This window comes from Macrosteles quadrilineatus, unplaced genomic scaffold, assembly GCF_028750875.1.
Source record: "Macrosteles quadrilineatus isolate MER2022 unplaced genomic scaffold, UCM_ALF_1.0 Scaffold_2__2_contigs__length_208266976, whole genome shotgun sequence".
NCBI lineage: Eukaryota > Metazoa > Arthropoda > Insecta > Hemiptera > Cicadellidae > Macrosteles > Macrosteles quadrilineatus.
This window is the reverse complement of record NW_026542595.1, coordinates 136,738,719-136,764,156: the sequence shown is the minus strand read 5'-3', so window position 1 is coordinate 136,764,156 and position 25,438 is coordinate 136,738,719. Positions and strand designations below refer to the sequence as shown.

Below are 25,438 nucleotides of genomic sequence, written 5' to 3'. Positions count from 1 at the left end.
TATATTTGTAAGTAAGTAGATTAGAAAAACTTAAATGTCTCTTGTTACCTACTTTGTACTAAAAAGAGTTGAACTTTACTTTAAAATTTAATACATTATTTACATCTCCTCTTATAAATATAACTTTTCTGAACATTTTTTACATACGAAATTATTCTTAATAATGCGTGGTTTAGTGGTTCGTGTAAAAGAATATTTTTCTTCGTTAAGTGCTGTTATCATGGTATATACAAATTGATAAGTAAAGTCTTATAGTGAATTCAAAGTAAGTGCTCTTGCATGTAGGGATTCGCAATATTAATGAATCTACATTTCATTTCCTAGTAGATATTTTTTTGTGGAAAAATTTTTAAAAGAAAAGTTCTATGAAAAATTACAGCTGGGTTCAGTTTCGAATCTTCGAAACGTGACAAACTTTTCCCAGTAAAGATTGTGACCTTCACTCTACTACACTCAAAGACACTTTGTTCACTCATCTTGTCTCGTATTGTTTTCACTCTAGACCCAGCTACACACAGATGCGATACAAAGGTGTCTCCAAGCGGTTACAAGCGTGCACACATTAGCTGTAGTGACCTTACCACGAGATACAGCACTTAACGAACCATTGTCCTGTAAGTGCTGAGTGCTAAGTGGTTGCGGCACCGGACCACTCTGCACTTTATACTGGAACACGACACTTTTCCTGTGTGAATTAAACAAGAGCAAAAAAAAGTCGGTATGATTCAAGTATAGATTAAACATTTTCTTATGTAGATTTGACATTGTAATGGACAGTTTCAAGTATATCTAGTATGTTGAGAGTGCGTTTTTACATTTACTTAGGCCTATTCATTTTTCCTAGATTGATAGATTGACCACATTGTAAAAAAAGTAAAGTGCATACTTTCACCTTTTGTGGCTAACACTAAGGTGGATCTATTGTCAAATGATTTTTAGAAGTCACATTAAGTATTTTATGAGTTGAAGTTGAAGTCACTTTGTAATTTATGAAGTTTAAATTGCGTCAATGTTTGAAACGTCTTCGCCATTTCTTCGATATCATTCAGCCACAATTATAAAAACCTACAGCTTATACCACAATAATACAACTTGTGACGCCCAAAATGTATAATTTATCCCATCGTAAACACAATTATACCCGACCTATAACCAATATAAATTTACACCGGTTTTTTATACGGCCGGATCTGTCCACCTGCAGATATGAAACCGAACAGTTTAAAGAGGAAGCTGTGATGTGAATGGTGACTAATTCCGTTTATGTGGCTCATTTAAATGTTTAACACGTCCACGCGCCGCGTATTACCATATCTAAGTTGACTAATCCCTGGAGTGACGGTGTTATGCGGTGATAAGGTTACACATTATTTGAGCTTATCTGAAGTGTGGGAGTCTGTGAGCGTCCCACGTCCAGTCCAAGGTTCTGGTCGCTTCGTATGTCTGGGCGGTTTAGTGACAAGGTGTGACAGTTTGAGGTTGTTCCTAGATATTGGGAATGTGTATTTTAAATATTTTTGAAATCCGTTTAAGACTCGTGGTCGTTTGAAAATTGTACACTTGTATGGTTCTTTGTGGGCAAGGTTGGTCGTTGGTACACGACTTCTGTACTGGAACTTCAGGTCACAGACTATAGCATCAGGTTCAAGTTTCACCTATCACAAATTAAAAATTACTGAGTGATAATGTAGACATCCCCAGAGTCAAGCTGTATAATCGACCTGTTAAGTAAAAAATAGGTCGCTAAAGACAAGGGGAACTGTATACCTAATAAAGACATAGTAACAAATCCATGATTTTGTACTATAAAATGATGTACTTTGGAAGTCGATTTAAATAAATTTGCGTATCAATCGAAAACCTTAAATATCTGTATCAAACGTGTACCATATGAAACTTGGTGTCCAAAGTTTGGAAAATCTATTTCGTTATTGAACCTACAAGATAACAAAACTAATTTTAAATTAGGCCTATTATACTGTCATCAGTATTGATGAAAATGATTATAAACTCTTTTCAAACGCTGACGTTACAAAATGAATTGTTAAGCCAAATTTAGATACAGTTTATATATTAGTTAACTCTATTCGTTATAACAATATTGAGTAGTTCTCATATTTTTAGTCTCTTATGTATTTGTAAAAATATTTGTACAGCAGATATTATTATATAAAAATTAAATTTTTAATATTTAATATTGCTTGTTTGTCGTATTCAATGTCGATGCCCCGTTTATCCTATATTTTGTTTTCCACACTTCACAAGAAGATTTAAAACCCCCAAACGCATTTAAAATGCTACCCTAAAGGTTGTCAGATCATTGTAAATTTTACTATAGTTTCAATACAGGAAAAATATCGAAAATCATATAATAAATATAGGTATTTTTGAGCGGAGCGAAGCTCTTATACTACACTCCTTCTTTTGTTTTACAAATACTCCTCCTGAACGGCTGAAGCAATCTGCATGAAATTTAACACAGTCATAGTAACCAACCACGGGAAGGTATAAATCTGAAATGGTACAAATCGGACAACAGGGCTTTTCCCTATATGAATTTAAACTTTTAGAAATTTAACATGGGCCTTATGGATTAATTGGTTGCCATGACAGTATTTGCAAGATAACAATAAAAAGGTAAACAAAAGTTGTAACATGTGTTTACAAATAAATCATCTAAACTAGCACATTGCAAAATAGAGAACAAAAGGGAAGGAACAATCGGATTGATAACCGTTGAGCATTATTTGCTACAAAATGTATAACCAATAAGGATTATGCACCATTGGCTTTTGATGTTACAAGTAGATATTTTTTCATTTACGTGAACCAGACGTACAATTTACTTTGAATACTGCACATAGGGATTCCAAATTATGTGAACGTGAACCAAATACATCGTTAACTTTGGATACAGCAATTAGACATTACATTAACGTGAACCAGATGCATTATTGACTTTAGATACTGGAAGTATAGATATCCCATTTACAAGAAACATAGACATTGGCTTTGATACTACAAGTAGACTTCCGATTTACGTGAACCAAATGTATCATTAACTTTGGATAGGTACTGCAAGTAGACATGTAATTCATGAGAAACAGATGAACCATTGACTTTAGATACTGCAAGTAGACATTTCATTTACGTGAACCAAATGTGCCATTGACATTAGATACTTCAAGTAGAAATTTAATTTATTAGAACCGGATGGGTTCATTGACTTCGGATACTATAAGAAGACATCCCCTTTACATATAACACATTTGGGTTCTGCAAGTAGACATTCCATTATTTATGTGAATCATACGTACCATTGAATTAGGATTAGTTAAGGAGACATCTCATTACGTGAACCAATTGTACCATTGACTTTGGATACTGCAAGTAGACATTCCATTTACTTTAACCAAATGTGCCTGTGCCATTTGCATTGGATACATCAATAGAAATTTAATTTATAAAAACAGAAAGACCAATGGATTTAGATACTGCAAGTAGACATCTCATTAACGTGAACCAATTGTACCATTGACTTTGGATACTGCAAGTAGACTAGACATCCCGTTTACGTGATATAAATGCACCATTGACATTGGATACTGCAAAGAGACATCTCATTTACGTTAACCAAAAAGGAGCATTGACTTTGGATACTGTAAGTATACTTCCCATTTACGTATAACAAATGTAGCATATTGGCATAAATGGCATGCACCTTTGGGTTCTGCAAGTAGACATTCCATTGTTTATGTGAACCAAACGTGAAACGTACCATTGAATAAGAGGATTCAACCAGGAGATGTCTCAATTACGTGAACTAGATTTAGCATTGACTTTGGATACAGCAAGTAGACATTCCATTTACATATAACAGACGTAGCATTGACTTAAAAAAATGATTAATATACTTGCTCCGCTCAATATTGCAAGCATACAACTGCATTGCACACCTAGTTACTATCGTGCTTCACTTCCTAAAATCATGAAACTATTTCAAACTCTGAAACATAAACACAACACTCTATAACGAATGAGTCAGCCAAAGCTTTACATAACGCCTCCGCGCCTTCAAGGCTGTAGTTAGTGTTCCAGTTCGCGGCTATTTTTCACCTCTCAAAGCGCAAGTAATTATCCAGTGGGAAGGTGAAGTCTCCATTAAGATTCCGGCCACAATCAGCGACCCGGCTGATTATACCAGAGGTGGGTCATCTGTCTACTACTGTTCTGGTAGCGAGGGTGTGCGTGCGCGCGTGTGTATGTGTGGTGGTGAGGGTACGATTGATGGTCCCGCCAAACGGTAACTGATAGCTGCGCCTAACGCCCGCGTTTTTCACCGATCCAGTTTTGATTTGTACCTGTAGGTTTTTTAACCTCCAAACTCCGGCATTCATAAGTTATAGAACCGTCTGTAGTTTGAGCTGATTATAGAGCAGCTGTTTTGTAAATCAGCTGTCGCGATAAGTTAGGTTTTTATGCATTAAAAGTATTTGATGATGTTTAAGTGTGTTATAAGTCATATCATTGACTTTTTGTTGCCAAATTCATTTTGATCTTCATTAATTCTGATCTGGAACGGGTGGCGTAGTCCTGTAATCCAGCTACTAGGATGTTACGAACTGTGGATATTTATAGGCATGCACTGTGGATGCGATATTCCGTGTTGTGGATTAACGTCCGCACGAGTGAGTACTACGACTATCCGTAGTACTATCATGAAAATTAGACCAATTCGTATGTTACCAAGGCAAAAATGTGGTTTGGATTCCACTATAAAAACTGTAGGTCCCTTAGTTGCCATTAGCTATATGGGCCATCAACAGCTGTGTCTAAGGAATAAGTCAGCCTTAGTCACTAACAAGACTACAAGATCGCGCCACTCATCCTACACTCATCTCCATTCATACTTGGTTAAAAATACCTACTTTGTATGGTCGCCATTGCATTGAAAAGGATTAAAAGTATTAAAGTATTTAAACAGAATTAGTAAATCTTTCGATATAAAGTATGCATTAACACACTATATTTTCAGACGTTCCTTAATGGCAGATGTAAAAAACTCAGTTGTACATTTTTCAATTTTACGTTTACTGTTTTGATGTAAGTTTTCTAAATTACAGAAAAAAACCCAAAACCTTAATACATTAGAAGGAACCGCATGTTTTAATGTATCACATAATTATATGCTGCTCTTCCCATTACTTCGTTTTTTAGAAAAAAAAAAAAACTTGGCGTTAGGTGTTGTCCTTATGATGTCCCTACCGGGTAAAAACGTCCAGAAAAATCCAAAATTATCACTACATTTTGTTTGTGTTCATCTTCACCAACAAAGATAAAATCGTTAAATCTTAAAATTGAAGAGAATCTTAACCGGATTTGACCTTCTTACCGTTGCACCGTATAACGCAGCTGATACATCGCCTATCACTCATCCCACTCCCTCCAGAAACAATCAACTAGTTGGTGTCATTAGCACCATAAAGTAGCGCCTAACCCCGATATGCCGGGCCATTGTCTTCGCCTTCGTCTTTTGGCTAGCCTTTAGACACTTGACTTATTCCGTCTGGATGTCTTTGTATGCAGACACGGTAAACATTTAATTAATTCAGCCGCACATCTAATTATCCTCTCGAGGCAGTAATCTACATTGCCGCGTTATGTCATGTTTCCCGCCAGTCGCCAGTCAGCTGTTTATTGAGGCGGTGGTTTTGGCGCGGTTTCCAGTGGCGGCTCACCTGTCCAGCGGGAATGTTGAAGCCGTCGTTATTTTTATATCTGCCGCCCATCCTTCCATCACAGCTGACTGACTGATGTGCAGGCGGGTTTTTGATCTCCGGATCTGAGGATTCCTCTGGGAGATATCGAGAAAATAGTTTTCCATGAGAAATTCTAAGGTGTATAATTCTTACGCTCATTAAGGGTAGAATGGTTGTTACAAAGAATTTTGAAAATTATATTGTAAAGAAAGTTTTGTTACGCTGTATTACCATCAAAACATGCATAGGGAAGATATCGTGCTCAGTTTTGAAAGTCTACAAAAAGGTTGACCGTGGCCAACTTGCACGAGGAATGCAGGATGCTTTACATTTAAATAGAAAGTAAAATTCTAAATCCTCTCAATATAAATAATTATTGACACTTGACAAAGCTTGAAAAAGAAGTAAACGTAGAAATGCAAAAGGACAACATGTTCAATCGCTAGAATATAACACGAAGATTACAAAGCATATAATCGGAATATAAAGTAATTTTGTACGAAAAAGTTGTGTATTTACTTTTAATTACATTGTACACATGCCTACTAGAAAGGAATGAAAATGTTACATTTTTCAAATCTTACGTTTAAGGTCCAGGGAATTGCTCATTGTTTAACTACATAGATAGTTTCACTTTTTAAATCAGAATCGATTGCGAAAACGAAATCAAATCTTGCAATCCATTGTTCACAACAATAACAATTAATAAGATAATTGTTATTAACAATAAAACAAGGATCACCTTAGAGTACTCCAGGTTTGTTTTTAACCCTTCATTTAGAATAAAAGCCATCCAGAGACTTAAATTGTGGAAAATATAATGTAAAGATATGCTAAATGTTTAGCACGTCTCCGGTTACCTAACTGAGACACAAATGAGCCGGAAAAGCTGTTCACCGCATGTAGCCTACTTACCGGGTAATCGCTTTAGGCGTCCACCGGCTCTTATGTGGATCCTCTCTAAGGAGCTTTCGAGCAAACGTTTGCTAGCAATTGTTCAATGGGTTAAGCTCTTTTTGCCTAGAGGAAAAGAGAGTCCGTCCTTTTATTTTATTTTAGGACTGAATTGAATATGCACTTTTCATACTTTGGGGCACTCCCATATTGCTTTTGCAAAACACGGGTTGAAATAAGTTTTCAAAAGCCAAAAAAAGTGTACTAGAAAATTTCCAATAATGTGTACTAGAAGACAAATAATTGTGTAATTTAAGGTTAGAAATACTGCGGGTTTAGCTTAGATTAATTGACTCATTATAGTACATTCCTAGTTCTAAAGTAAGTAATATTGACAGATTTCTCCCTGTTTACAAACATCTCCCAGATATTTAATATGTATACTTCAATGGTGGCAATGATTGGGTATGTACTTAAAATAATGTAAATAGTTTATGTGGTTACACTGGTGCTGAAACAAGCTCTGCTATTCACTTAATTGAAATGTTTATAGCTCATTGACGATTAAATGAGTAATAGCTCCTTAGGGTGTTATGCATTAGCTGAAATTTCGACCAACATAATGATTAGAGAGATATCTTACCTAGTAAAAGGTTTAACGACGAACCCTCAACCGAAAATGCTTGCTTAGTAAATAGAAGGTCACCAGTTCGATCCTGCGAGAAGTCATTTGCTTTTAAATGGTTCCAAACTGAACCAAGTTGTCTTTGATCGTTGAGCTTTTAAACAGTCCTCACCAAAGAACTGCCTACAGTCTGTTACAACACTGAACGAGTCATCTCACTCCATTATACACTCAACCTATATTTATCAAAAATAAGTATGGCGAACTACGTTATACGTAAAACATACTAATAAACGTACCAAATTATTAGCTAAAAATACGTACACGGTGGTAAAGAGACTAAAAAGAACTAACCTGCTACAAGTAGCGTGGCGTTTCTACTGGTAGCAGAGCCTGCGACGTTCCTCGCGACGCACCAGTACACTCCGCCATCCTGTTCCTTCTTGCCGTGGACGACCCTCAGGAAGAACAGCGAGCCCGCGGGCAGGATGACCCTGTGGCTCTTGGTGTCCGTGTCCAACAGCTGACCGTCCTTCCACCATTCGATGGAAGGCTCCGGCTTGCCCTCCGCCTTGCAGTTGAGCGTCACAGGGTCGTTCTTGGGCACTATGATGTCTGAGGGGTGCTCGGTGATGCGGGGCGACCGAAACTGCCCTGTAACAAGAGATGGCGTCAGTGGTGGTTGGGATGTTATGGTGAAAACAGATTGGGTTATTCAGTGGTTTGTGTGTGTGTATTCCGTGTGAAAAGGAATGTCAACAGACATTCAGGGAAATGTATATGACATTCTTGAAATGTTTGTGGATGTACCGAGTTTGATCCTGTCTCACATTGAAGTAAGAGATTGAAAAAAACTTCGCTAGCACGGCCTTTACTCATTTTAACTACTGAAGTAGTCAAATACGGAAGAGGTTTTAGAAAATCAATAACTATTAGTTTCTATGATTGCTATAACCAGCAATATTTTCAGTTTAAGTAAGATTAGAAAACCCATATACTTTGTGGAAAAGAATGAACTTGGGAATTATCAGGTCGCACTACATCCACTATATATCAGTTCTAAGATTTGCTAGTTTAATGTTTTAGGTCACGAAACCATCTTCATGCGACTGACATCTCAGAAACTAAATTTTAAAGTAACTATTCTGGACTTGGTTTTTGCCTTATTTACCTATCAAACAGATTATACGCAGTTCTATGTAAACATCAGTTACTCCTGATGGCACAAAGAATGTTTTCCACAAGGTCAAAAAAGGTAAGTTCCGCGAACAATAATGACGTTGAAATGTCTACTTGCGACAAAAATTACGGCAATAAACAGTAAAAGTCTTGACAACCAAAAATCAAAATACTATCTCTCATCGTTCACCGTTATAACTAATCCAGATCCAAAAATATACTGGAATTAGTTAGCTAAAGATAGGTTTCGCAGTTACAGTTACGACCGGTGTCTACTTCTGGTCTTATCTCGGTGCTAGAGGCAGAGCTAGATATTATTTAATCATATGGTTTACCAGGCTGATATGAGGATTACTACACTACGGTACCGCGGGCGCTCGGCCACCAACGCCATAAAGACGCCATAAAGTCAGACCCGCCCCGCCATTAAGATATTAGCCGCCACGGAAGCGCCTTTCAATTCTCTCTCGGACCTTCCTCCGTAGATTAAAACTGGTTTATCGTGCAGTATGGTGAGTCGGCGATTTTTAGAAGTGTCTACAACTTCCAAAATTTTAGTAAAATGTCCGTTTTTGGTAATAGGGAAAACAAATTGATGAACGTTAAGGACGACTGAAATGTCGATCAATTTAGTTTTTACACAATGTGGTCATTTATTTTCACTTGGTATGCAGTCCTATAACTTTGATGGTGACCATTGTGAAATATGAAAATGACGATTAAATTTGGAATATCTTTTGATACTATTCCTGAATTAAAATTAATACAAAGTACAGATGAAATGTTGAAGGATTAAACCATCCATCCTAACTAGTCACTTATTCTTAGGGATTGAAACATTTATGTTTGGTGGAACTAGTCACTCAGCAGCGACGTCTTCGAAATATCTATAAACCAGGTAATTGTGCGTAATTTTAACTCGTCGGAAGTTAGTTTCCACATATTTGTTGTACATTGTTGAAACCAGATTTTCTATTGTTGACGCGTCATTTAGTTAGCTAACAGTACTTATATCTCACCGTGTAGGTCATATCAAGTAGAAATAATAATTTTAATGAAAAATAAATATGAAACAGAGTGTAAGTAGGGGTGTCCTCGTTTAATATACAGTACTGTATGTTACTGAAATATCAATATGGTTATTTTACTAATAATGCTATAAATATCCTCAATCTCAAACATTTCTTTAATTAAATAGCTGAAGTTGCTGTTGAGTTAATTAGCGTTTACTCTATTTGTAATATTGTCGATTATGGAAGAGGCGCATAGAGCTGCCAATTCGTTATATAACTCTGACTCGATTTCTACTGTAATGTACGTTTTGAAGTAAAATTATTAACATGGTCTCGGTGACAAAGCACAATTTACAATTTATAGTAGGCCTACATTAGTATGGATATTCAGTATGAAGGTAGAAAAAAGTTTTTTTTATTATTTAAAGGGATTTTTGACAGTGTTAATATCCAATTTCTTAAATTAATCCATTCTATAGCCCGTAAAATTTTTTGTGATTCAAATATTTACCCTAGTTCCATATTGTAATGGCCATTTGTTAACGAAAGTTTGTACTTCAGATGGAGGTAAGCATATTATTTTAGAAAATATTTGAAAAATCTTTATTGTTTCAATAGTACATACAACTGTACAATTCAGAATTATTACAGTACCGTACACGAAACAATAACCACCAAGGTTAATCAACCTGATTTGGTGGAGAATGCCATTTTGGTCATTTTTACACTTCAATATTTTGACCACAATTCAGTGTTGTTAGTAAAACAATCAAATATAGTTTAAAATTAATTTGTATGGTGTCAAAATACTTTTACCCACTTCACAAAACTTTTATGGACGACCAAAGATTTAATCCCTCACCAAAGCTGAAATTCAAAATTATTTCCCTTCCAAACCCTCCACAGTTCTAGGACTTTCTAGAAATCCACAAGCCTCGCAAAACACAGCTTTATTCACATTCCACAACAATAGCGCCGGTTTCACGCACGTGCCCACACATCTCAACGCCGCGGCTTCACACGAAGGTGTTAAGCGTGTAAAACGTGTTAATGAGTACAAACACTTTACTGCGAGGAGCGGCTAGACTGTGAACACTCGTTATAGTGCAATAAATATTCATATGCATGTGTGCATTGATATACTGGACAGATGAATGTGTGACACCGTTATAGACTTGGATGTAGACAGTGTTGTAGGGCGTGGTTTGCATGGGATTGTGCTTGACGTGTGTTTTCATTTATTTACCTTTCATGTGTATGTGCAGTGAGAATGATTGTTATGCGTCGTCGTTAGTTATGCTAAATGATAAGTTTTAAATTTTGTAAGAATTACATTTAGTATTTTTTTGTGGCAGATTCTTTTGATTGTAAACTTTTACTGAAAATACCAGGCGAAATAAAATTCCAGTGGTGTAACCGTTAGGAAATGTTTACATAAGTATCGTTGACATGATGACGGAAACTAATAAATTTTGTATGTGGGTATAAGTATATAGATTTTTCCCATATTTTAACACAAAATGTCTTTAAGAATTGGGGTAAATTACTACTATTTCATCAAGATATATGATTTTTCTATAGTGGCATTTCTAGCATTTTAAATTCGTACTATGTTTAATTATGCTATCATTGACTATATAGTAACAAATGTCTAATAATAAAATTTTCATTGAACATGATTTTGGAGAAAGTATCTTTTTGACCATACAAATAGATCGAGGTTTACGTATTCTAATTCATGGGATTCCTTCAGTTCTCGATTTGAAAGGTAGTATGAGGATATTAACATGTACCCTATGTTATTTTCCCCAACATTTTACTAACTTGTCAGCAAATTAAAACAACAGAATGAATGTTACCAAGATGCTCGGCATTTTTTGGGAGAGGATCTTTTACTCTTGTAAAGTGCCTAACCACTCATTCACAAACGTCAAAGTGCTCTCATTATACAAAACATAATCAATTGCACTATGCGTGACTAGGTGATCCAGCAAAGCCTATGTTACTGACACCATAGAACTTCTATAAACAAACATATCATCCTTGGCAGTTGTTTTGCTCTAGTTTTTGTAGCGGTTGCAATTCTACACTTGGCTGTAACCGCAGAAGTAGCTTCACTTCTCAGCGATGTAACTCTACGCTGAAGGATTGACAGGATAAGACGAGTTTTAGTTGTGGGACCTTGGGCAACAAATGATAAACTATTGTGATCGCTGGAAGTAATAACTTTTTAGTAAAATACGTGTTGTTTTTACGCATTTTAAATGGATAAGGTCTAAAATGGTCAAATGCTACATTTACACGCGTGCAGAACTGAGATTCTAAGAACTGAGATTCTGCAGAAAGGAGTTGGTCTAGTGGTAGAGCAAGGGTCTTCGGAGCCCGAGATCGCCTGTTCGAATCCCACCATTCACCAATGGATTTTATCTATGTGAGCCGCAACCATTTAATATGACCAGTCTAAAGTAATGTGTGGAAAAAAAGAAGGTGGAAAAACTATACTGAGATTTGAAACGGTATTCATAACTCTAGAAATGGATGATAGGTTTTGATTGGACATCTTTACAATCTAGATGCCTGCCTACGAATAACACGAATTAGTCGGTGTCCTCAGATAAATAACTGTTTGCTACCGAATGTTCCGGGAGACAAGTTTGTATAACACCCTCCACGATTGAAATTCACAAAGGCTTCTATTTCTATATCTATATTTCATGCTATGTGTTCTTAACACAAATAAAATGTTTTAGTATAAAAATGGTCCTCCATTTGGGGGTTATTTCTCACTAGATGATTATTTTATTTTTATTTTACCCAACATCCACATGACTTTACAGGTTTCATCTAAGGGTATACGAAATGGTTGGCAACAACGATGTTATTAAGTTATTGTAAATGTATCCAGCCAACAACCATAAACATATGGTGCTGAATGGTGAATTTCACGGCAATAAGACAATCTTCACAGTCGTTGAGATGTAATTATATGTTGGACAACCCACGTGCAACTCGCTGTTGTATAAATTTGCAAGTTGACTCTCGTAATGAATGCAGGCATGCAGTATTTTAGTACATACAAACTAAAACTAAAACTTTTTTATTGTTCATAAAGTTGACAGGGGAGAACTGAATACTACGCAAAGTTCCCCTAAACAGGACGAATACACCTACATATTTCAGTAAAACACTAATATATGGAATAATCTATTCACAGGGTTATTCACGAACGTAATTATCAATTTGAGGGTCTGTTTCCAAGGCTAAGGGATTTTTGAAATATTTAGTAATTACCTACCAAAATCTATAATGGCAAAACATTATTCCACCTTTGATAACGATAGCATTGTTATATTTCCTGTAATCACATGCAAATGTGGATAAAAACCCACAGAAAGATTTAAAATCATAGATTCTTTGATTGAATCACCATTTTAGTACCCTCATCACTCTTTTTCTTACTGTTTTATAACTTTATTACTAGTTCCCTAACGACAACGACTATATAACGGTCAGTCCGAATGTAATATATAACTCCTGCCATAAAATATCACTACTGATGAGTAGACTATAAAGGCCACTAGATTGAAAACACTTGTGAAGATTTATCACCGTTGTAGTAATATTACTCGTCGGCGAAAGATTAATGTTGTAGAAATGCGCAGCTGAATATATAAATCTTGAGTAATTGAACTTGAACGGGATGAAACTTTTGCAGAAGGGGGGATTTGCTGCAAAGTTTTTGATTAATAATATTTGTAATTGGGTTTTGGAATTTAGGATACAAAACTTAGAATGGAAAAAGAGAACCACGAAGTAAAGTACACAGTGAAGCACACACTTTGAACGTCTGACTACTATTCTACTAATCTAATTTAGATAGATTATTTTATATGCAATAAAAAGCCTGTAGGATGTAATGCAAATTTGGCAACGGCGAGGAATTAGATGCAAACTATGTTAACACCAAAGTTTGGGAAGTGGCTAATCAAATGTAAAACGAGCTGGAAAATTAAGCTGTTCGCCCACTAACCGATGCTATCTAGTGTGACACCTTGGTAAAACCTACAGGCGCGGGTTTAAAATTTATTAAACCCAGATAACTTTCTGAAAGTTTCAATGTTAAAATTTCAAGTGTTTAAGAACAACGCGATTCCCAAAGCTGTGTTTTGTAAGCTTCGAAATATTAGGTATCTTTGTGGTTAAGCTACAATTATATTTTACCATAGATAAATTACCTTAACTTCCCGTCATACAAATTTTGATTTGTGTAGTGATCTGACAGTGAAGTTTTGGACCAGTATTTTTTTAGTCACTCACTAGCAATGCATGGGTGGGCACAACAAGTTTTAACCAGTTTCGTCGATATTAAAAAAGTTGTTGGATCGGATCACTGAAAAAGTACGCTATAACATATTAATTTCTGACGTACACACCTACTGTTAAATTATGTTAAACTAAATTTAAGATACTTAATGATATTTGTAGCGTATTTTGTGCCACTTAAACTATCACCGAATTAAATCCTAATACAGTGGTCTAAATGGAGTACTTCACCTGGTCCATAATGGAATATCTATTTTGCGAAGTCGATGGCATTATACGGGTTGTTTTTTTTATGGGGTGTTTTAGAATGCAAATTACAAGTACCAAAAGACACATTTAACGAAAAAACCAGCTTATATGTTGCAAAAGTTCTCGGTCATTTGGGTTGCGTTAAGAACACCCAGTATCGGGATATTAGGATTATTATTTTATTATATTAAAGTTAGAAGCTGATGCATAAATAATTATATATTCACCCAATTCTCAGGATTTATGAATTAGACAGCCTTCCCGCCATTTTCGATCCCAATCAAATAAACTTTCCCGCCCAAATGATGTGTGCCAGGAGGTGGTGTTCGTTTACATCAGGTGGTATTTTGGGCAATCTGTAAACTTCTTCATCATGACCAGTATGATATAACTAACTTTCTGTCTAGTTGTTTTTGCCTCTTTTACTGAATTTGTTTCTTCGGTGAATTCTTTCATAGAAAATTAACTAATACCGGTATTCGTGCAAATGTCTACGTCAGAGCCGATGACTATTTGAAATGGAAAAGTATTGTGGGATATGATGGAAGACAAAAATAAAAGCGGTTAATAAAAAACATCAAACAATAGGTCTATAAAGATGAAAAATATTAAACTTCACAACTGTTGTTATTTTATGAATTATTTATGACTTAAAAATCGTATACATATACAAAGAATATACATAAAACATTATGCTGGTTAGTTAGTTCTGTACATCAAATTCCCCACCAGCTGTAAAAGTCGTAAGGGATTCAACAGTAGGCGGACGAAGAGGATTATGGGAGATTTACGGACAAATCCATTTAACAGTCTATTACACAACAACAATGGATCTAACGAAACAGTAACAGGCTGCATTAGGCTGTGTCTAACTACCCTGACTACCAAGTGAGGTGGGCAGTAATTGTTCTTGACCTTGACTTATAGTAAGCTGAGTCACTAAAAGTTAGCGAATAGTTAATTTATTGAAAAATTGTCTAACTGTTTATTGCAACACTGTTTGACTACTGTTGTAGTTTGTGCGTTATACTTTTCATGGTTAGGAATATTATTCAATGAAAATGTATTGAATGTTTTCTCTTAATTACGAATACTGTATTGTTATCGCACGGATAACACTTTTTAGTCTCTTTATTGGTACTTTTGTATTCTTTAAAGTTTCAGTACGGCTGGTAAATAATGATAGGTAAAAAATTCTGTCGAATAAAATTTTTTGCCAGGTAAAAATGTTAAAATTTTCGATAAAAAATTTCAATTTTAAGTTGAGCTTTTTCAGCACAAAATAATGCCATTTGCCATGACAAATATATTGCACATAATGCATTCTATGGTGAGATATATATTCAAGGAGGTATTTTTGTGTACATATCAGTGGCATTGTGAATAAAAGTAACACAAATGCATCTAAAGAATATTGGTCTGAGCTGTGGGAATAAGACACGAATCGAACCTATTCCCTGTACCCAAATCCCAGACCTTGACCACTAGGTTAGCAACACATCTTACGATTTTTAATTTTAGCAGTTGAGGTGGATTTTGTGTTCTTCGAAATATTTCTTGGTACAAACTAAATACTTATTTAAGTCTAACTTACAAAACATTCGACAAGCACGACGATTCGCGATGTCGCATCAGTTTCGAATTGGACCAGGAAACTGTGAAGTTATTGCTCGATATTTATGGTGGTCATGTTTGTGGTATCCGGAACACTGTGGTTGCCAAACGGTGGTGTTCGTGGTGAGGGGCCGTTAAATCAACGGGTATTTTTACAGATAAAATATAAATTACATTTTCCGCAGCATCTCAGCACACTACTGAAAATAGAAGTGTACTAGTATAAAAACACGGCTTTAACTTAATTCCATCTAACGTACCTGTAGATGGATCACAAAGCAAAATGTAAAAAAATTGTGACAGCCAAATGTATACTTATAAGGAAATAACTATAAACGGGGCATAATAATAAAAACAATAATGTTTAAAAAAATAATTATTACGTAATTAAAAAAAAATTAAATATCTGTTTTGCATTTTATTTTTATTTTTTAATATTTACCACCTTTTAGTTATTGCTTTCGGTTCGTCGTTGCATATCTTTAAATAATTCAAGAGACAATTTTATTTGAAGGAAACCCAAAGGGAATTTTATACTATTATGGCTTTGAGTTGGCAACATTGGAATAGATCCTGATCAGCTGTTGAATCAACATTGTCGTCTTTATAACCTCAAAAATACGTATGGTGTTAAGTCCAGCATTGGTTTTTTACTCACTAAAGATGAAAACCCAATAATTGCATTGAAACATTCTCTCAATAGCGATACAGATCTATTCGTATCCGGTTTAAGAAGTTCTCTTGTAGTAATTTGATAAATGTTCAACAATATTATCTAGAAAAGGGAAAATCCATTGTCAAAAGCTGTTTTTCCCCTTGGACTGCAGCTTTATTTAATTATCGAATGACCCTCATAGTTCAACACTTTACCAAAGTAGTTAGAAGGTGTCGACAACAATGACAAATGACGACTCTTGAGTCTGAGTCATCCATCATAGTTACCAGCAGTGGTTTTGTCATTGTCTGCGTAATGGTTATCAAATTTAGATTACTGTAATTTATACTCATTAAGTTTTTACTATCACCACGGAAGAAAATCCAATTTATTTAGAAGAACCTGAAGTAGGAAAGCTTTTATTTGTGTTGTATTACCTGAACGTTTGATTTATACGTTCGTAAAATACGATTTTAGTAACTTTTTAACTATACAAATACCATTCATAAGTAAATTTAATTGTTGACTATGAATGGATTTTATAATTCCTAAAGAATGCATGGCGAGACTTGTCAAAATCATGAAAAGTTTAACCCAATTTTTTGTCAACACATCATCAACTAATTTATACAAAAACTCAATTCCTAAATTCTTTAACAATAATTACGGACAGTGCTATAAAATAAATCAATTTAACTTATGCAAGGAATTTATTATATTTTTGTCGAAGAAGTGTTAGCCAGTGCTAATAATATATTCCTGTCAGATGAGTGAAATCATTGAGCAACCAGCTGATTATTTGATCCGAGCAATAATCTAGTTCACGTAAAAACTGGTCCAGCTGATTTAGAGCTCAGGATTGATATTACATCTTATCTTGATAGCTGTAACTTTGTTATACCTAATGAACCCACAACCCGAAAAAACAGGAAGCCTTTGATTAAGTACGTGGCTCTCTCTGAGGCGCCGACCATTCATAATTAGTCCCATTTACATATTTTGGGAGTCATTTAGACCTCTTGAAGAAATATTTTTTCGTCTTAGTATAGTAGTATCATAATCATGCTTAAGCAAACGTTAGGATAAAAAAAAATGGAAAATCTTTAATTTAAAACAGGTTGTAAAGTGACACATAACAAATACCTAATTCTACGAGATCAACGAAAAAACATTTTGACAAACACAATACTATACTACGAAGTGCTGTTTCTTACTACCGATTAACCAATGAGAAAAAGTGATTACAGTGATCCAAGACATTCCTTCTACCTTCTCCCTGCTCGGTTCGGGGTCTTGATCGGGGAAAAGATCGATAGTGTGTCACCGTCGAAAACAAATCATCTCTGCTGTAGTAGGTCTAAGGAACAACTATTTCTGTAAATAAAGGACATTTTAAACAGAAGCGCTAAGAAACTCTGGCAACAAACGCCTCTCAGTGTAGGTAAGTGATTTTATTTACCAGTCAGATGAGAGTAATACAACTATTGTTTATGAGAAAGTTTCACTAAATCTCCTGAAAACTGAATGTTTACAATGAGTAATTTGCAACAAATGCCTTTATATATTGTCAAAGTGACGATTACGAGTATTGGAAGATACACTGACTTCCACAAAACCTGGCACTAAATAACTCTCGGCTGTCGGTGACCAGGTCTGTTAGAGATCTATTTTAGCATCGATTCACTGAATCCCACAAAACAGGAGCACGTGAAACGCCTGTGTCCGTGATAAAGAAGTATCGCCCGTGTGAATAATCACTTTAGTCAACCTCGGCTGTCTGACACGTGTTTGACCATATCTCGGATCTGTACAGCGAACACAGCAGCTAACATCAGCTATCAGCTAACATTGGTTTCTGAGGGCGGCCACGACTGATGGCGGAGACTTAATCAATGCACGGCCTGGGGCATTGAAAGGCGTTATGTTAATTCGGAAGCGATATATGGCGAACTACCGGCCTCTTAGTCATCTGGTTGTTTTTGTGATTAGTTTGATGAATTGCAGCGTTTTAGAAGTATTATTTGTGCTTTAGTGAAATTGTGCCTCAGGGTTGGATTTAAATACCAAATAGATTGGTCTATGTTTTGCATACAGAAACTAATACCGAGTATTATTTTTAGGACTCAGCGCTAAATGAGACAAACGTGGAAATTGAAAATGTGTCTTTATATTGTTTACGTGTTTTCAATTTCCATGTACGTTTGTGTTGAATGAAACGACAGGACATCCAGTACTGAGCCCAACTGGTTGGATAAACTAGTTTTCCTATAGCAACATTCTGGATTGCATAAATTTTCTTTGTGGTTGATGTGGGCTTTTCTGCAACTCTTATGAAGGAGAAGAGCTGTGGGGTTTTAAAACTGAATATTAGGTTATTGGAGAGGTTTTCACCATCTTTGTTTCTATCTGTAGTGTGGTAACCCGTTCGAAGAACAGGTACATAGCTAGTTAGTATATAAGGGGTTAACTGATAATCTATTCCCTAAATGGAAAAGCCAAGGATCAATACTCATTAGTAGCTCAAACATTGCTATTTTTGTGTTTCCAATTTTTAAGGTTATATATTTTTGTATTTATAAAAAGGCGTTGTTCAAGGTTTTAATATTTTGATGTAAAGGTTTACTTGTGGTGAAATTAAATTCAGTAATCATTTGTGATTTCCAAATATTTGTTTTGACGATTTTCCTATTGATAATTTCCCAAAATATAAGTTAGTTCATGAGAATTTTACTACTGCTTCTTTTTTACTAAAAACGGTTAAGTTAATTTTATTTTAAACTGAACACACTTTATTGTAAGGTGTACTAGCTACTTCATTCTCAACCAAATTTATGTACCATTCCAGTAGCACCGATCCTATGTGGTAGTGCAGTATAGTGCCACAAACACCGATTGCCGCATGAAGATCCAAGGATGTAAAGTTGACAACAATAAGAAGCTGGTCAGGATTTTACTGACCATAAACACAAAATGGTGTAAACGTGGGTAACCCAGGTGATGGTAAAGCCTATATCGGCTATTTATATGCGAACTTACGTTGGCTACTGTAATTTTCACATTTCATTACCCACTTCGATGGATATGGCTTTTATCGTAAGCTTAGTACGTATTTGTTCGGATTTTATGGTATAGTCAGGTTGTCTTATTTACAGTAAGTTATGAGTTATAGGTTTCGTAAATCGTGACAACAGCCAAACATAAATAGTGTATTAAGAACAAAGCCATAATGATTTGAGTGGTGAGAAGTGTGTGTAGACAACCAAATACGGGTGTACACTAAGTAGGTTTGTAAACCTTTTGGGTTTTAACCGTCAAAACATTTTATTTTACTCATTTAACTAAGAGTTACTCCTTGAAAATCTCTAATAATTCGATTTGAATTAAATACCTTCGTCTTCTGAATAATAAAAAAAAACTGCTTCTTGGGGGGGGGATGTATCTACCAAAGATCTGGAATATATTTAATGAACTTTACTCAACGGAAATACATTTTTGAAAGAATCTTTATGTGTTCATCACTTTAGTTTACCTACCATTTGTTTACTTTTGGTAAAACCTAGCTTCCTTACTTGATCGAAAAGGTTGGCGTTTTAAGATCGGTCCAATCTTAAGTGGATGTGATTTATACTGCTTATCTGACGGAGTACCCATTCCCCATCACTTGAGCTCGTATTTTAGATTAAGTAGACAGAGTTGGAAGTGAAGTGGATAGGTGATAAATTCCTAATGTTGTCTGTAGGTGTTATTTTGTAATTCGACTGTTATAGGTGGTTTAGAATTTGCATCAAAAGTCATTCTTCTCACAAGTATTTTGATTGAACAATGACACTAAGCTTGAAACTTAAGTGTTAAGCTTGGAACTGTAATTCAGCATTCCTAGAATCTTTATTAGTAACATGCCTGTCTTTTGTTACAAAAAATCATATTACGTTTAGGATTAGATTTACACATAGCTCTGGGAAACCTTAAACTCATGAGTAATTATGTTGCAGAACATGTCCAGTGAAGCTTTGACCCGTTTTGTTATTTTGTTGAGTTATACCTGAATCGATCGTCACCAGTGGAGATTTGGTTAATCTGTTGTCAGAAAAATATGCATTCGGTGCTCAAGGGGTTAATGTCTGAAAATGTAAAATTCCAATTATTCCTAAACTTGAAATAATTTCAAAAATAGATATCGTAATCAAAAATCAATACTTAAAATATGTGTAAATCAAATGTCGGGAGCACAACCAGCATTCTTTTTGTAAACTGCAAAAGACAAAACGGAATTTAAAGAGTAAATTCAGTTTTCATCAGTATTTGGGTTAGCGCCATTTGGCCGTTTGTTTCTCACCATTTCAGTTATCGGTTTGCCATTAGCTTCGGATTATTCCACACTAACACTCCATCAATTCTCTGCAAATCTAGGTTTTACAACGCAAAGCTTTCGCGAAAAATTCCAAATCTGTTAGTCTCCGTTTGATTAATCACTCTAGTGGGTTTTGTAAATACATTTCCTTTTGTTTTCACATGGTTTTAAACAAGTGAAGGGTTTGATTATCTTGTTACTAGTATGAGGCTGAGTAATAAAGGATTGCAGTTTGGCAACGCGATTTTCCAAGCAGTCAAGAGTCGTTATTATTTTATTTCTGTAAAAAATGCCACCCTTTTTAAACCAAACATTGTGAAAACATTGTGGTAACTGACGTATTTTCCTTTAAACTTGTTGGGATAGTTCACAACCTTTTTTTTGAACGTCGTTGAAAGTTTATTTAGTTTTGTGACGTGAAGAAAGTTAACAAACAGATAATTTTGAATTTGATTGTCGAAAATGTTAGACACAACTTAATGTGTTCACAAAATTAATAGAAAATGCAAGAATTTAGCTTTTGATAAACATTTTGTTCTTCATATTATAATGAGAACATAAGGTTTTATTCTTCTTAAATAATACAGAAGACATATAGACAGAAACTGGACAGAAACTATGGACTTAAGTAAAGTTTGGCAGTTTTGCCAACCTGATAAATATTACACACGATGCTAATACATCAGGTGTCGCAGGTGCGAGGCTGGACAGGAGACAGGAGACAGCCTACCAGAGATGGATGACGTTCCTAGCCGTAGAGTGTAACAAGGACTAAGTGGTTTAGCAGTAAAGCTATACTAGCGATGCAGAGCAGCTCGAAAACCATAGTTTCTACACCAGTCGTATTTTATTAACAGAATCACAAACGTTTTCGGGTCAAATCCCTTTTCGTGTACGCATCGTGTATGGGCACCGGTGTCTTTGACACTGTTTCAACTACTATTAGACAAGCAGCGACCCCTTATCAAACTTAAGGGTTGTAAATGTACTCGTCCTGGGTAGAAAGGTATTCGTAAAACAATTAAGAAACTTGTTTTAAACGATTGACACAAAGACAATAAAATAAAAACGGGCCACAACAAAATGGCACCTTGAAATGATTCACCCTGCAACTGTTCAGCCAATATGCACATGTTCAGTATTTCATTTTATGTACAAGGATAGGACGGGAATCGCAGAAGCTTCAGGTTTTCACACTTGATGGCACCCAGTGGTCTCTGACCTTTCGTACATTTTGCTATCCATAGGCTAAATGTCACCTCATAGGAGACGTTCGTAAAACTTTACAATTGAATTTTACACCCGGAGTTGAATGGGAAATTTATCATACTCGTAGAAAACAAGAAGTAGAGGTCACGGTTGTTTACGGTCAAATAATACATATGCTAATACAGTACAACCTTTCATGGATACATACAAACTCAATCTCCTACATTTTTTCATGATTCTTAAGCCTTATATCCTAAAAACTATACAGATTTTAAGAAGTAGAATTTGCAGATTAGTTCATTATTTAACAAAAATAAAATACGATATGATTTCATGTATAAAATAAAACGTCATTGTGTTTTATTTTAAATATTTTAGGATTAGGAGGTTCGATACTCTAATCTCCCCCTTCACGAACTAGTTCCGCCTGTACTGAGAACTTTTCCAAAACCCATCACCAAATGTAAACATAAAATACACGAGCGCAATGCATGTGTGCGTGTGTACAACGTCGTTATCACGTAATGTATAGCCTGGTTCTCTTATCAGTAAATTAAATGTCCACCTCACACAAGTGTAAATGGTCGTTGTTAACAGCGACCGTTCCATTTATTCACTTTCAGAGCTAATTTATCCGTTTTGTAAACCTATTCATTCAATGTTGGGCTCCTTTATTTGACTTTCTTTACAAAAAAAAAATAATATTTTGGTTTTGGTATCTTTAAGTTGATTATGAGTAAAAATTTGATTTTTTGTTTTTTATAAACAACAATTTATTTTAATCATAGATTTTAGTGGTGGTCAACTATGATATAACAAGGATACTATAGTATGTTACATTTTTATTTCTCAAATACTGCAATATTGGTGCTTACATATGTAAAGAATCTGGTTAAACATGTTTTAATAACAACTGTCAGTATCAACAACAAATATTTTTAATCATCTTACTCGATTGGGAACCTCAAACGGCCATAATTAAATCACTATTAACACGTAGTTCGATTCATGTTTTTTCACACTTATAACCCGACAACCTGAAATACCTCCAACTATAAGGTTTGGTCACAGACAATGGAAACCTTGAACAATGGAAACATTAAAGTATTATATTGTCTGTGGTTTGGTTTACAAAGATTCGTAAAGTAGTAACAATGTTGTTTCATTTGTTTCACAATACAAGTAAAATGCTTAAGTGCTTTTTTACATATTATTTAGCATGAAGTTCGCTTGACCTTCGCGATAAGATCGATGGTTTGGACCGTTCCTTCATCACAAAGCAAGTGTGTAGACAAAAGAGAAAAAAGTCAGAACAAAGAAGAAAAAAATAACCTCCGTCGGAAGTTTTCAAACTAGTTCAAATAAACATATCCGGGTGAATTCGTGTATCACATTCGTGACTTGGTACAGTTTTGGTCCCCTTCCCCAGTCCGTGACCCATTGTGGGGCGTTGTTAACGTATCCATGATCAATGATTGTAGCTTGTTATATCGGACTTTCATGTGCAACACTTCCTTCAGCTTTAAATTGTAAATTTTGACACGGTGAAGAATTCATAACGCTTATATTATAGTTTTAAATTGCATCAACGTTTGCAGTACTGTACTGTGTTTGACGTATGAAGTTGAATTAAAATCAATGCCATCATAGTGTAAACAAATCTATGTATCCAAACTTGCAGCCACTATGTAAATTGTTGCTTGATCTATGGTGATTGGTGAATTCACACCGAGAGTTTTAGGAAAAACGCTAAAAATCGTGTTAGGAAAGGAACTGTGTTAAGAAACTAACCTATAAGTATTTTTATCCTTTTTCGAAGTTACATTGATTAATAATATTTCCATTCGGGTATCGTTGGGCATTATGCTCTTTTTGAATTACAGTAAGCGTTAAATCTGTATTAGTTGTTTTCCTTAATCAATTCATGGGAGATCATTCAATTATTAGTAATTAGCTACTGAAAATTAAACATTTTGTTCCCGGAAATTGTACAGTTCAAGTAAAATATGATTTAAGTAGTCAAGTCCTCAATCTTTGACACTTGTCCATGTGTTACTGTTTAGCTATTACACAAGTTATTATTTAACGTTTTGTAAATAAGTTATTTCACGGTCCCCCAGGATTGATCACAACCGGGGGAAACTCACAGCCACTGTCCCCTTATTGGACAATATTGCCGGGGAGAGAAATGGAAGCGCTAAACCAATTGGGGGGAAACCGTAAGGGTAAACTTCTGGAAACACTCACAAAACATAGCTAAAGGTTGTGAAACGCTGAGTCCATCGTGGTGTACACGTTCAAGTGTTTCACAACAACAACAAACAATGTGTGTTAGTTCATTCAATCAATAAGTTAGTTGCATTATGTAACTATTATTGAACTGTTTAACGTTAATCAAATGATAGCGAATACCAATTCAATATATGTTTTAAAAGTAGTTTGGCTGAACGAGGCACTCCGTTAGATTACCTAATTAATTAGTTATATTAGTTAACAAAACTATTACATTAGTTAATCTATGGCACTACTTAGGAGTAAAGAGTATTTCTGATCATCATATGCAATTGGCTTACACAAATATTTTGTCCGATTTGTAGTGATACATTTATTTTTAATATTAATTTTCAAAGGCGACCTCAAACGCTTTTTTGGTTGTTTTATAACGAGCTTTACTTATTTTTCACTTTCATTTTAATTATTGAGTTGTTTTTCAACTATATAAAACTAAAATTAAATTATTGCAGTGTTACTTGCACATTTTAATTAAAAAAATAATCTCGTCTCGTACCTCACAATTTCGTTTACTTTGAGAAATATTGCTTGGTTTTTTAGACACAACGACTAATGTGTACTTCGTTACGCATTTTAAATATTTCGGTAACTAATCTGAATAGAATAACAGTAAAAAGTATTTGTATTAAACAATTTGAACGATTGCCAAATAAATAGTATTTAACTTAACGAGACTTTTGTAGTATTAAGAAAGAAATTTAATTTCAGTATTTTGAATAAAAATACTAAAATTAATTATAGGAAGAAATTATCCCGCCCATGGCCTAATTGGTCTGGATTACGAACCTATTTACATAGGTAAAGTATTAGATTGTGGTAAAAGCTATTTCTCTATGGGTAATTTCGAAAAAGAGTAGTATAACCAGTCTCTACAATAAGGCATCGATACACGTTGTACAAACAGGTATAAGAAAATGACAAAAGCTACATACAATATAGTGTACTGTATATCACTGTAAATGTATACATTCGTAGAAATTAGTTTGCTGTAATCTGCATAAAAATCCTCGAGTAAAAGCCTAAAAAACTAAACCTATTTTATTATGATGACGTAATGTCTGATACTGACAATGTACGCATGAGATACTGAAACACTATCTACACACCCTTTATTTCAATATGAAACCAGTTTGTGCAACATTGCGATGAAATGATGAGGTTGGGAATGAGGTGATAATAGTGTTATCTGCTACGTAATGAGTCCCGTAGATACGATGTTGTGTTGGTAGCAATGTATCGACCTAGCTACATGTAGTGAGGGGAAAATACACCTCG

At 35.0% G+C, this 25,438-nt stretch overlaps 1 protein-coding gene across 1 annotated transcript in view; it reads right to left on the bottom strand.

Annotated features, from left to right (window-relative positions):
* Positions 1-25,438, bottom strand: part of LOC128986646 (roundabout homolog 2-like) — a 291,390-nt gene that overhangs the window by 73,505 nt on the left and 192,447 nt on the right. Inside the window, exon 3 of the mRNA XM_054407117.1 lies at positions 7,633-7,932. Coding sequence (XP_054263092.1) covers positions 7,633-7,932 — 300 coding nt within the window. The remainder of the gene's footprint in view (positions 1-7,632; positions 7,933-25,438) is intronic.